At 31.7% G+C, this 15,414-nt stretch overlaps 1 protein-coding gene across 1 annotated transcript; it reads left to right on the top strand.

Annotated features, from left to right (window-relative positions):
• Positions 1–749: 749 nt before the first annotated feature.
• On the top strand, positions 750–10,138 carry LOC150110002 (monocarboxylate transporter 9-like). The gene is made up of 4 exons (XM_090390798.1): positions 750–933; positions 3,401–3,544; positions 5,630–6,559; positions 10,029–10,138. The coding sequence occupies exons 1-4, from the start codon at positions 750–752 to the stop codon at positions 10,136–10,138; spliced, it is 1,368 nt and encodes a 455-aa protein (XP_090246924.1).
• The last annotated feature ends 5,276 nt before the right edge of the window (positions 10,139–15,414 follow it).

The raw sequence follows: 15,414 nt of genomic DNA, 5'->3' as shown, positions 1-15,414 counted from the left end.
TCGTAGCCACGCCTTCTACAAAGGTAATTATTTTAAAATACAGTTACTTCGAACAGCTACAAGAATTAGCCACAGTCATTTGATTACTTTTTTTTATTATTTTTTATAATGGATTAATCATTTACTGCAAAGTTAAGAATGGGATTGGTATGGTCTGGGAGAGTAAGATGAAAGAAAAATGGATCAGGCCTTGGTGATGATGTGATTAAATAAATAAATTATTATGGATGTTTTTTTTTTGTGAACTTGTAGCGTGCTTTATTTTAAAGATCTCTTAATTAAGAATCTATTTAAGGGGTAAAGTTCTGTGGAGTCGAAACTAAGAACTTTACCTCGATTTGCTAAATGTTTTATAAACTTCATATAGAGCCTTGGGATTCACGAAGCTCTTATTTAAGAAGAGGGTTAAGGTTTCATCAAGACGAGAAAAGAACTTACTCTTGCGGGATTACTGAAATGTTTGGATGAAAACGATTGCTAATGAAAAACTAAACGTTTAATTTTTCATAGTTTTGGAATAATTATTTCCAAAATCATCACAAATGAATGACAGAAATTCACTTTTCACAACCAAACCGTTAGTTTAATGAGCTACGTCATTACAATGTAAATGTATTCAGTTGGTTATCGAAGATATTACGCAAGCTTTTCTTATCTCCATAGCCTTGATTTAAGAGTCACTATAAAAGACGGTTCTCATTTCAAAAAAATGATTTTAACGTGTGTTGTGATCATAATCATCATCCGAAATGAAAAATCTAAATATTACTAAAGCACTTATGATTGCAGCATATTTAATTAATATATTCATTATAAAAGGAATAATGCAATCAAGCGGAGTTTTGTTTGTAGCTATCATGACAGTGTTCAACGAGTCGAGAGAAAAATGTGCTTGGGTTAGTAGCCTCAATTCAATTATCGCACAATTTTCAGGTAAGTACAAATGTTTCTCATGATTATTGAAAGTACGTTAGACATTTTTGTTTCCAGTTTTTCTTTTTAATTTAAATGATGTTTATTTACAAGAATTGCTTATAAATAAACATTTATTTAATATGAATTATATGGTTTATCGTATTGTGTATGTAGCTGCAAAAATATAAAGATTACATTAATTTATATACGTCTTATTTTACAGTAATATTATCCTCCATTAAAACATTTAGATAAATTGAAAAAATCACTTGCAACAGTTGCATTGCGGACATATCATTAGCTATATGTGGTGGGAAAGTGGAGAAGCCTCATTCTTAATTGTCCGAAGTAATTGGTGTGAGATAGAATATATTCATTGATGTAAAACGTGAGAAAAAATATATTTATTCATGTAAAACAGGAGAAAAAATTATATTCATTGATGCAAAACGTGAGAAAAATATTTTCACAAGGTTAAACAAAGACAAATAAATACATTGAATAAATACATTTGTTTGAATTTTAAGAATAAATAAAATTATTTACATCTTTTTCTTATTAAGCTGAAATGCTTGTGGTACCTCCCTTTTTAAAGACAATACATCATCGTGCCCTCATCTTTATATATTTCTTTTACACTTCGGTATCCAATTCCTAACATTTTTTTTTGTCCATTGTTTAATTCTTTTTTCCGTTTTGGATTTATTGGTTGTATTCTGCAGTTTTCTCTGATTTGCAAGTTCCCGAGTTTATTTAAGTATATTTACATTTTTAATTTTTTCTGAATGTTTCGTTCCAGTAGTTTCATCAATTTGTCGAATTTTTGTTAGGAATCTCAAGCCAATATCGTGATCCATCTTTAGAGTTCTTCGTCAACTGATTAGACTTAAAGTGGAGACCATTTTTTCATTTTTCCTATATAACTGAAACCTAGATCTGAAAGATAAAGCTTCTCTCTCTAAAACCGTAGTGGACATTACGAGGGAAATTGTTCTTCTTCTACAATAAAATTAGCTAGCATCTTTATAATAAAGCTTGTCAAGTCATTTTGTACAAACCATACATACATATGAGACGTAGTGGTTTAATGTGAAGTAATTTTTGTGGATCCTCAATTCACGATGTACGCTGCATATTACGGACTGAACATGAAGGATGCCGAAACAGTAGCATGAGTGTATGAACAAATTTAGGAAATCTAAACAAATTGATCTAAATTGTGAAAATATCTTCACATTCGAAAAGGATCGATATCAGTATCATATTTCTTCACTGCTTTTTCATCATGTACTTAAAACTTTCGGACATCTTATGAAAAATAAGCAAGACATCAGCGAAATGAAAATTCATCAAGTTGGAAAAGAAATGAAAGTGCTATTTGTGAAAGTAAAAAAAAAAGATCAAATAATAAATTATTTGTAAACATTTGAAAAATCAACACGATTACCATTACTTCATAAACATTGGGAAAACAGTATATGAATTACGGATATTCATATGTTAGAACTAAAAGGAATGTTAATTAAATGACAATGTTCCGCTCATTGAAATGGCACACTTGTACTTATCGAAGACATTTTGCAAGTTATTCTTATCATCTTAACCGTGATCTAAGAGGCATTATAATTGCAACGCTTTTCTTATCTCAAGTCACTTATTTAACATATTCAGTGATGTGCACACAGTATGGAAATAATGAATTCTTCAAACGTAATTCTACAGCATGTTTCATTGCTATTTTTGTTATCGGTGGAATAGTTCAAGTCTTGTTTGTACCTACTAAGATTGTTCAATAACTCAAAAGAGAAGTGTCCTTGGGATTTTAGCCTGAATACAATTATGCTGTAGTTTACATATAAGTATTGGGAATTTTTTTAATATGTGAATAATCTGAATAGCATTATCATTATAATTATTATTATTACTGACACCTCCAGGGAGCCAAGGGACTCATGGCGGGAGGGCATACTCTTCTTCGCTAAATATATCAAAACCTCTCCACCACTATGAAGCACTCGTAGAATGCAACACTTATTTTTAATAAGTGTTGCATTCTTTGGCAGGAAATATGGTACTAAGGCATTAGAATTCTGTTCATTAAAGTGTGTTTTATTTTTATTATAGAATCACACACACACACACACACACACACACACACACACACACACACACACACACACACACACACACACACACACACACACACACACACACACACACACACACACACACACACACACACACACACACACACACACACACACACACACACACACACACACACACACACACACACACACACACAAACTGTAATAAAATAATTAACAAGCTGTATAATATATGTGAATTTTTGTAGAAAAGATTGCATAATATTTGCTCTATAATTCATACAGAGAAAGATGATTTTAAACATAACAGTTTATTAAATAGCACGTACTTTTGTCATTCGGTATTGCAGTATAACAAAAATTTTGTATTCCTGTAGCATTGTTTTCAGGAATATTGGTTTATAGTTTTGGATGTCGCAAAGTCACCTTTGGAGAAAGTTTACTTGTGGTAGTTGGTTTAACATGTTGTACATTCGCTAAAAGTCTTCTTTGGCTAACAATATTCTACGGATTTATTTTGGGTAAGTTATGCTATTATTTTGTCCACAGAATTTTTGTGATCTTTTTCTGTCTGTAATACGAAAATGTGAAATCAAATTTTCGTATTACAGATAGAATTGTCACATTTACTCACCAATTGCTTTGATATAACGATATGAATAACTAGCACTGGTGATGATAATTAAAATCATCATAAAGTATTTAAATTATTTCAAAGTTTAAATTTTGAATTTAGTTCTTTTTATATATATGACTATATATAATCATTAAAAGCGATAAGCGTATACAATTCTTCTTCAAATTCCAAATATAATAAAAATAATTTTAAATATTAAATCTCGTTACAGACTTGTCCACGTACGTATGAACGTCTTTGTTCAAATTGACATTTCATAAATAAACCTCCTTTATTGAAAGAAATCCCTTTAGTAATAAACCCGATGTTAACCCATTGAATGAAAGTCGTTTTCTGAGTTTATTATTTGCAGTTCTTCTACTCAATTCCCATTTTTTATGATCGAGTTCTGACTATTTTTGTGCTTATTAGCTTCATTAACGCATTTAAAATAGAAATGTTTTAATTTTTCTTTTCAACTCGTGGCATACTTAATCGCAGATTATGAAATGAAAACAGTACAGGTTCGATTCTGTTTTTTGAAGAGGGAATTTTTCTTCATAGGACTTATTTTGTTTTGACAATGTTTGAATTATTTCAGCTTTTTCGTATTATATGTATAGGATTATTCCTAATTTAGATTAGAGAAAAGGAGACTCTCCTCCTTTAAGAAAAGTCGGCTATAAAACTCACATGATGTTTATGCAAACAGCAATAATTAGAATTAAAAACGCAAATTAGCAACAATTGTATTCTTCTTACCTTCTATCTTACATACAGAAGAAAGTACCGAAATATCTCAATCCAGAAAAAACAGAAAACAAAAGTAACTACTAACAGAATACGTGAAATCCCTAACAAGATTTATAGTCCAAGAAGGTTTTACGCAAGGACATGTGAATATATGAGGGAGTGGGGAAAAAGGGTCCTCCCCTTTTATTGGGGTATTTGTTTTAGAACAGTGTGTAAAAGCAATGATAGGTTTCCACAGCGTTGGTTTCAGATTTTCAAGCTCTCTCAGGCAGGCGACTATTTTGTTGTAGTGATTGGGTAATTGAGGTTTACTGCTTTACCTCTTCCTAAAGTATTCCACTTCTTCACCTGATAAGTAAAGAAGAAATAGAAGTGAGGACTTCCGGGCATGTTTGTTTATTCAAGTGTCTATGTGTGTGTGTGTGAATAGTTGCTTAATATTTGCTCCTTCCTGGGGTGAATTTTCATTTTTTATTCAGGAACAAAAGCCATTTTTATTAAGTTTTCTCAACTGTTCATTTTTTTTTCTTCGTGTCGTTTTAGTAGTTTGTTTGCGGAATGAATGTAATAATATTTTTTTTAGCAATATTTATTTTTTAGGGCGAGATACGATCTAAAACATACTATATGAACTCTCATATAGCTTTCTAATTTTGAATTTACGAATGTTAGTAAATTTGCGTTACTGACAACAAAAGCGACTGCAAGAAACGAATATCACACTACATCATTATTTTGAATTTTAAATTATTACCATCACATTCAGCGTGAAGGCAACACAGATGGGGTAGTGAAGTAACATAACATGCAAAGGTCCGGATTTCTCACTATATTGTTCATGTTTCTAAAATTCCCAAGTGCAGATTGGGCAAATCTGACACAGATGCATGGTCATCAGATAACTACAAATCGTTTCACTGAAATTATCTGAGTAGATCCATTACTCTTCCATAAAGTACTTAATAATCATTATTTTTTTCTCAAGCACAAACATTCAGTCCGGTTTTTCTTGGTAGAAAAGAATATGCCAAATATTATACAGTAGCAAGATAGACCGTAAAAGGAAACAATTATTATTGCATGAAGGATATAAAAAACAAACAAACAATCATTAGGAATAATCAGAAACTGCTTTTGTAGTGAACAAAACATCCACTAAGTATTTTATCCTTCATACTGAATACACAATTTAATGCAAATTGTTACTTATATTTTATTGTTCTTTTTTCTTTTGTAGGGTTTGGAATGAGCTTGCTATTGATTATCGTTTATGTCTCTGTCTGTGAGCATTTCAAAACAACAAAAACCACCGTATTATCACTTGTGTACACCGGATCAACCATCGGTGGAAGTGTTCTGCCAATCACAAGTGAGAAACTGATTGAATATTACGGACTTCGTGGTTTTTTTTTAATTTTAGGAGGTGTGTGTATGCACGTGTTTATTTCTGCAATTGTCATAAGGCCACCTCCCAAGTTGTGCGCTCGCAGTGATTCCGACACTCAAGGCGGAAGAAATGCACTTCCATCTGATCAAGAGAACTTTGACTCTATAGTAGAAGTGAACAATTCCTCTCGTTCTCAGGAAACAAATGAAAACTCTGAGCTGGAAACAGGTGGTCATTTAGGAGAGGAAGACAGAACGAAAGGGAATAAGAGAATGCTATGTTTTAGATTTCTACAGTCAACGCTTTCCACTCTTCAAGTTATTCTAGGTTTGTTGATAAATCTAAAATTCATCATAATTACATTTTCGAATACTGTATATTCTGTTTTGTTTGGAATTCATTATATTGTTATAATTGATTTTGCTAATGATAAAGGGATCGCTAGGGAATATGCTATTTACCTTGTGATAGCCACTTCACTAGCAGGCTTGATCTCTCAAATTTCAGTTGGATGGGTGATCGATAAAAGAAATCTGAGCAAACAGAATGTTGTGGGATTGTTTATGCTAATAACGGGAATTGACGTTGCTTGCCTTCCCTCGACTCTGAGCTACACAACACTGATGGTGGCTTGTATCATTTTTGGGACCACAACGTGTGTATATCCAATGTTCAAAATTTTACTCGAAGAATTTCTGGGAATAGAGAATTTTGCCCTTTCAGCTGGGCTGTCCATCTTCATTTTTGGATGTGCTAATCTCTTAGTACCTGTTCTTATTGGTAAGTAAAAATATTTTCTTACAATATGTTATTATTTTCCTTTATGGTAGATTAAAATATATGATTTCTACCCTGTACTTCTAATACCAAATTTAACATTCTTTTCCCAGAAGTGAAAAATCTCTTCCCATTTAACATTAAATGATTGTTTTCTAATTACCAGACTTTCTATATTTAGATTTTCTGCTTTCCCTCATTTTATTTTATTTCATTTTATTTAATTTATTTGTTTTGTTTTGTAACGAGAAACACGCAGAAGTTTATCACAAAAGAAGCTCGTCATATTCATCTGTTGCTTGTCGTTAAGCTTTCACTAGAAGGATTGGAATATATGTTTGCAACTGGAGTGTTTATTTCTGAATTTCAGTTAACTAAGTTTAAAGTAATCTCTATGACCATGTATCTGGGAAAGTAACGAGTGAGTAAGATTTTTCAGTTTCTTTTGTTTGTTTGTTCTTGTCTTATTCGTAGCTTATTATATCACCCAAAGAGAAAACAATCTTTAAACGTTTAATTGCAAGCAACAACAATGTATTTATTTAAGAGTGAGAAAGTAAAAATTGTTGGTATATTATCTAGATATGATGGAAATGAATTACGAAGAAGGGCTATGATGGCAAAAGATTCGAGTAAAATACACAGAAACACACTAATCAATCAATAAATCATGACAATCCCTGTATGGAAATCATATTGTCAGATTGCATTCAACCGGATAAGTATTTTGATCATAATTATTTATGGTTTTGTTTAGCAGAAATACAAATATATCTACTCTATATATATAAAAAGTTAAATCGAAATTTTAAACGTTTTTATGTCACGTTTTTTGTCTCCGGCTTACCAGCCCGGAACTCCGGGGGGGGGGGAGGGGTTGGACACCATAGGTTCCATGGGGAAGCCCCCCTTAGTATATATATATATATATATATTTGTAAAAAGTTTTTTACCTTGGCGATAATATATATTAAGGATACCAAGTCATTTTATAAAGTTGGTTTTTTTACTCCTTCTCCCAAGTAAGCAAAACAGTTAAGTTTGCGCCTAAACGTAGTTCAAGTCTAAAGGTAGTGCAACACCAGAGAAATACATCTCATCTCACTAAGAGATGCATACTGTTATACATTATGGGTGTGTGTGGGGGGGGATCATTACCCCGACCGGTTTCAACCTTTTTTGAGGTCTCCTCAGTGATACCTAGACCCTGAAATACCAAGGTTTTTAGTAATACAGAGCCTTATCAACTTTACCTATACAAGTTACTACAAGGTGCTTTTACTTTGAATAAGAAACTCTGGATGAGATAAAGATGTGAAAAGGTTTTTACCTTGGGGATAATATATATATTAAGGATACCAAGTAATTTTATAAACTTGTTTTTTTTTACTCCTTCTCCCAAGTAAGCAAAACAGTTAAGTTTGAGGTCTCCTCAAAAAAGGTTGAAACCGGTCTGTGTAGTGACCCCCCCACCCATAATGTATAACAGTATACATCTCCTAATGAGATGTGTTTCACATTTTGGGAAATACTAAGAATAGTGATCAGAGCTTTACCCATCTTCACAACGAGTTTCCCTGGTGTTGAACCTTTAGACTTGAACTACGTTCAGGCGCAAACTTAACTGTTTTGCTTACTTGGGAGAAGGGGTAAAAAAACCAAGTTTATAAAATTACTTATATATATATATATATATATATATATATATATATATATATATATATATATATATATATATATATATATATATATATATATATATATATATATATATATACAACATTTAATATGATTGTTTTGTATTTCTGCTAAACAAAACCATAAATAATTATGATTGAATGCAATCTGACAATATGATTCCCATAGAGAGATTGTTATGATTTATTGATTGATCAGTCTCATCCATTCCTTTAGGACGGTAGATTCCCCTAATGAGTGGTTCACGGTGAATTGTAATGAGGCCAGTTAATCACTCCTCTGCTTCATCCCTCCTCAGGGCAATCATTAATGACTATAGATCCCTGTGTGTTCACGGTGCCAGGTTGCCTATTTTAGGAGACGAAATACCAGAGTTAATGGTAAAAGAATTCCCCCTTCTTCCTACCTTCGTAGGAGACTGGCTAACTCACCTTTCGTCGAAAGAGATTAGGTTTCTCACCTGGTCTCTTTCACTATATTAGAGTGAGAAAGTAACTGGGAACGACCTGGGTTCGATTCATGTTAGTGAATCGAACCCAGGTCGTTCTGACTAAAGGGCTTCATCTATATCAAGTGAGCTACGGAGATTGTTATGATTTATTTAAATATGAAATAAATAGTGCGATTTTATATACCATTTATTGTGCAATCACCGGGAATATGAATGTTTTTGTACAAGATATTCTATTAACATGTGGTCTTGATTTGAGACAAAAATAGTTAAACTTATCCCATTTGAAATTGAATCAGTTTCCAACTAGCAATCATCATCATCATCATATAAGTAAAACAATCATGTCCTCCCCCACTGAGATTTCTATAAAGATCAATGACTGTTATCTGGAGAGAATAATTAATTTTTTTTTTAGAGTTGAGAATGTTGAGAAATATCATTTGAACTGTTAAAGTAATCCTACAAAAAAATAAAACGATCATAAGCAAACGGATAAAAAAACAAAATGATTTTATGAATTTTTCATAGTATAAGTTGTAAAGCTTTAGCTTATTTGCTATTATCTGTACATAATGTTTGCATAATCCGAAATCCCTGCTGTAGAGACCAGACAACGAAATCAATTCAAAACACCATATGTGCTTGTCTACTACAGAAAGGGGAGTGGGCGTGTCATATCGAGAGAAGAAATCTGACGACGACATATGAAGACATTCAATAGCCTCTTTTCCTCAGTGAAATCGGATAACCGAAGGTATAGATTGTGCAACACATATGCTAATAAAATGGACAATGAAGCTCAAAATGGCAATGACAATGCATGGTATGAAAAGAAATCTTGTCGACGTTCACAAAGAAAATAACTATAAGTTATTTAACAGTTTCGATAAAGAAAAGGATAAACAATACAGGGTTAATCCGAGAAACTAATAGCAAAAGAATGATAAGGCATCACTAAGTAACGGTGCATTATTACTTCCTTATCTAAGATAGATTTTCATCCTACTTGAATGTAATTTCTCCTTTATTGCCAACGTCATTCATCACATGTGTCATGGAATGATCTAGTTATTTTCAAAATAAAAGAATCTTAATTAAGACGATATTTATTCTGAATACGTAACTAGAGTAGAAAACCTTTTTTTAATGTCTGTTGCCTAATGAATTACATTTCCTTTTTTATATGAATGATTCACACGAAAGGTTCTAAGCCCATCTCTATTTGTATACATGAGTGAGCGAATCTGGAAAAATATAAATTTATATATATATATATACAAAACCACATATTTATTTTATTTTTATTTTTGTTCTTAATAGGTTTCTTCAGAGACACTCTAGGTAGCTATAATGGTTTATTCTACACGTTTAGTTCTCTGGTCACTGTCGAAGCACTCATGGTTATATTTCTCTTAAAGAATCCTGAATGAATTGAAAAAAAAAAAAAAACAGAATGTTCACCATAAACTGAACTGATTTCTTTTAAGCGTCTGATAAATTATTTCAGCATCAAGTTTAATCATTAGATTATGTATACACCAAGTGCTGTATTTATAATGGACTATGTCATGTTGGTAATGCGATATAATCGACAGGTCTGGATTCATTATCAGAATTAATGGAGAATTTTTATACTATTTTGATAATCTCCATCATGCTACACTACCAACTAAACACAAGGATTCGAATATTTAAATTTACACGAGAACAACCTTGTTTGATTTTTTTTTCTTTTTTTTTCTTTTAGTTTTACGAGAATAAGTAATCTTGTTCATATTAGCAAAATCATGTGTAGGAAACGCACGTGTTCATACAGTTTAATACTACTTATTAAACCAAGAGATGTAGCCTTTTGTATATTCATTGGATGGAGATGAACATAAAAGCTGAGTATCATCTCCCTATTCATTTCCCTAAAATTACTCTTCTCGCATTCTGTTATTATGGATCACAGAACGAAAGAGAATGGAATACCAGTTTGTAATTTAGCCAACCGAACTTTATTTTCATTGGCTTAAGTAAAAAGAAAATGATGGTACTCTATGACTGAATTTCTTATAGGATGGAGCACATACTTGGTAAATAAGTTACGAGTTCTTTCAGGTAACCAGGGCGAGCAGTGGAAAGGCAGTTATTAGGCATAATGCACATTAGCAACACTCAAGATTAGGCATCATCGGTGTAAGAGTTATCAGCGGAAAAGAAGTGCTGGTTTGATCTAACTGGTGATGATAATGAACCAAAAAAGACAATCTGTTTTCGAGAATATTCTAAATAATGAACACAAGATGTTATATTTAGGCGATAATGATCACGGGGAATCTCGTGTATATATATATATACACACACACCTCGTATATATATATATATATATATATATATATATATATACGAGGTGTGGCTATTCGATAACGAATTGGTTGCAAAAATGCGGTTTATTACAAATGTACAACTTAATTTTTATTCCCCCTTCAACATACTCCCCTCATCTATCTATACACCTTTGCATACGAATTTTTCATTTAGAAGCAGTGCTGCAAGTCATCAGGTGTTATCTGCTTCACTAGCGCTGCCGTTTTCTCCTTTACCTCATCCACTGACTGCAAATGGATGCCCTTCAATGATGCGGATTTCATCACATGTGATGAGACTCGGATTTTCCAGAACGATTCAGAAACAAAGAGACAATCGATGCACTGGAAAACTCTCACGTCACTGAGAATGAAAAAAGTAAGAATGAGCAAGTCGAACTGAAGGCAATGCTGTTTTTTTGTTTATATATCACTGGCGTGGTAATGGTTGAATGGGTACCAGAGGGTCAGACAGTTAACCAACATTATTACCTTCAGGTATTAGCTAAGCTGAGAGAACGAGTGAGGAAGAAGAGACCCGATCTGTGGAAGAACAGCGCTTGGATTCTCCATAAGGACAACGCTCCAGCACACAGTGCCCTGTCTGTAAAGCAGTATCTGGCTGATAAGAAGATCTCAGTGTTGGACCATCCACCTTACTCGCCGGACTTAGCTCCATGAGACTTTTACCTTTTTGCAAAGTTGAAATCCGCATTGAAGGGCACCCATTTTCAGTCAGTGGATGAGGTAAAGGAGAAAACGGCAGCGCTACATATAACACCTAATGACTTGCAGCACTGTTTTCAAAAATGGAAAATTCGTATACAACGGAGTATAGATAGAGGGGAGTATGTTGACGGGGATACAATTAAGTTGTACAATTGTAATAATAAACCACATTTTTGCAACCAGTCTCGTCATTTAATAGCCACACCTCGTATGTTGAATATATTGAATAAGGACTAGTGGCCCAACAGGGCCATAAGGGCAATCATCTTGATTGTAAGGGAAATGACACTCTCATGATCCCCTAACTCGATCTATCATCTACTTTGAGGAAGATCAATTCACTTTAATACTTCAGTCACTCCTATAAGGCCTAATCAGTCAATTCTTCATATTTTACGACTCTTATGCTATAATAATATTCAAGGGCTATATGGTGTTTCCATTTCTGGCCTATATCTATGTCCCTTCTAAAATATACTCTTTCCCCTTCAGTATACCCTATGCTTTCTACGGGTTTAAATTTGGAAGAAGGCTAGTGGTAGGGCTGCCTTAAGGTAGCACTCCTACCACTGGGCTATCCATCGCCAGGCTGATGACCTGACATGGAGAACATTGATTTACTTCAAAGCTAATAAAAGAAAGATAATCGAAATGAATATATGGAAAATGATCCTGGAGTGGAAAAGGTAAAATGAAAATGGAAACGACAAAATATAATGCATATAGCAAACTGGAACGTAAGAGAAATAGCATATAAAGAAATAGAATTAGATAATATTAAATGAAAGAAATTTTCAAATAGCAGTAATCACTAAACTAAAAAGAAATTAAAAGAAACCATAAGAACTGAAAAAAATAACGTGATATATAGTTGAGTTGACAGAGACCAAAGAGCACCAGAAGGTGTTATGATTTGGATTCACAATTCCCTTTCAAAATAGTTAAAATATTATAAATTATGGAATGAACGAATAATAGAAACTAGAATCAAAATAGACAAAGGTTATTTAACAATAATCAATTCATAAGCTCTAAAAGATGGAAGAGAAGATGAAAATATTGAAATTTATAATCAATTACAAAATATATATAATGAAATAAATAAAAATGATTATGTAATATGAGCAGGAGAATTAAATGCAAGAATTGGAAACACGAAAATTAATAATAATATAGGAATATATGGAGAACATACTCGAAACAGGAATGATAAAAATTGACCGACTTTGCAGTTTATAATAACCTAAAAATGATGAATTATTTTTATAACATAAAGACATACATGAATATACTTGGGCAATAAGACATTGAAAATCAATATTAGATTATTTTATCTTAAATGAAAATACATGAAAGTTATCTTTAGATGTTAGAGTTCACGGAGGATATGAAATAAGTAGTGACCACTTCCTCGTTAAAATAAAATTAAGATTACCACCTAAATGGTTACAAATTAAAAGAGCAGAAAGAAAATTTAAAACATCTGTTTATAAAACTAAATTATTAAATGTCACAAATATACAATGTCTATATGAACAAAGAATTAACCAATATTTAGATAAAACAAAAAGAAATGAAGAAATAGAAATAGGATGGATAAATATAAAAACGATACTAAATACACCAGCAAATAAAAGCTTCGATAAGATCAGAAATTCCATTAAAGGGGAAAAATGAAGATATGGGGCAATACCATCAAAGAAATAATCACAATGAAAAAAGAAGCGTATCATAAATGGCTAAGTAGTAAAAGATTAGATGATGAAATAGAATATAAAAGAATAAGAGCCATAGCTAAAAGAAAAGTCAGAGAATCATAGAGAATCATGGAACAAATGTGTTTCTAATTGAGAACATGATTTATATAAAATGAGACCCAATGTATATAAGATTTTGAAATATTTAAGTACAGGAAACGTAAGCTTAAATACCGAATTGAAATTAGAAGAATTTCTAAATTTCTACACAGAATTGTGGACAGATAAATATGTTTTTCAAAAAAGATATCTGACAAACATTTAATGAAAATGAAAAGGAAATAATCAAAGAAGAATTAGACATCAGTCTGAAAGAAACAAGAAATGGAAAATCACCTGGAGAAGATAAGTTAGGTTTATAATTATATAAATATGCAGGAATAAGGTTCAAAGAAAGACTCTCATGATTTCTAAATAAAATGTATTCAACAAGTAACCCATCAATAGAATGGAAAAAAACAAATTGTGATTCCTATCTTTAAAAACGGCAGTAGAGATGACCCGAAAAATTCTAGCCGTATAAGTAATCCAAGTTCCTGTTACAAAATATAAGCAGAGTTTTAATTAAAAAAGAATAAATTATTCTGAAAGCTTTATGTTAGAAGTACAAAATGGATTTAGAAAAGGACGATCATGTTGCATAAAATTAATGAAAGAGAAAAAAAAGAGAATACAGTTTAGAAAGTTTAGAAACACATTTATTGACTCAATGTCAATAAATGTGTTTATAAAAGCATTTGATAAAGTTAAAAGAAGTATTTTATTTAACATATTAAAAGAAAGAAAAATACAAAATAATATTCAAAAAGCTTTCATAAGTATATATGAAAATGATCAAATACAAATAAGGTCAAATTATTAACTATCATATCCGACAGAGAAAACCAAGGAGTCCGACAGGGATGTCGCCTTTTTAATATTTATCTAAATGAAATACTAATGAAATGGAATATAAATTTCGATCTAGGTATTAAAGTTTCTTCTACTGTGAGAACTTAAACACTCTCATTTTTGCTATGATCAAATAATAATTACAAATTCTGAAAATAACTTACAGAAAGATATTTTTACTTTAAATGGAATAGCCAAATATTATGGAAGGTTAATAGTAACAGAAAAATTAACAACGATGGCCTTTAAAGGACAAGATCCAATAAGAACGAAAATAGTAATAGATAACAAGATTTTAGAACAGGCGAATTCATTCATTTAGGATGTATGATTACATATAAAAATGAAAAAGATATAAACTTTAAAATTGCGAAATATTTAAAACAGGTGTGATTAACTCTGTATTTAAACCTAACCAAGTTCAAAAACAAACTAGATTAAAGTGTATAATGCATTAGCCCTCGTTGTATTGTACGGAAGTGAAATCCTGATAATAAAACAAAAAAGACAAACAAAGATTAATAAAAAACTGAAATGAAGCTTATGAGAAAAAATGCAAAGTGTAGTTTATTCGATCGCAAACGAAATGAAGAAATTATGAAAGAATTAGACCAGGAATCAGTAATAGAAAAAATGAAACAAATATAAACATAAATGGATGGAATACGTTGAAAGAATGAAAATAGAAATATCACCAAAACAAACCTTAAATTACAAACCATTAGGAAAAATAAAACCAGGACGTCCTCTGAAGAGATTCAGTGATGACTTCTAAGGCTGGAACAGGCCACGCAACTCTATGACTAAATGCTTGAAAAGTTTGATGATTATGATGATGATGATGATGATGATGATGATAATAATAATGATAATCAGGGGAAGAATTGGTAGTTAGAATGTTCGACAGAAATCCAAGCATAATATTCTTAAATGGCAGGCAATAGAGTGTTGTAGGCAGACATCAAAATGGAGAATTAG

The sequence above is a fragment of the Typopeltis vanoorti genome, chromosome 1 (genome assembly GCF_054136105.1).
Source record: "Typopeltis vanoorti isolate ZY-2024b chromosome 1, IOZ_Tvanoo_1.0, whole genome shotgun sequence".
Lineage (NCBI taxonomy): Eukaryota > Metazoa > Arthropoda > Arachnida > Uropygi > Thelyphonidae > Typopeltis > Typopeltis vanoorti.
This window is presented reverse-complemented; position numbering and strand designations above follow the sequence as displayed.

Excerpts from the sequence above, each read along its gene's own strand:
- LOC150110002 (XM_090390798.1), top strand. The coding sequence starts at position 750 with ATGAAAAATCTAAATATTACTAAAGCACTTATGATTGCAGCATATTTA. Across the intron at positions 3,545-5,629 it reads ATTCTACGGATTTATTTTGG|GGTTTGGAATGAGCTTGCTA; the intron begins GTAAGTTATGCT and ends TTTCTTTTGTAG. Across the intron at positions 6,560-10,028 it reads CTTAGTACCTGTTCTTATTG|GTTTCTTCAGAGACACTCTA; the intron begins GTAAGTAAAAAT and ends TGTTCTTAATAG.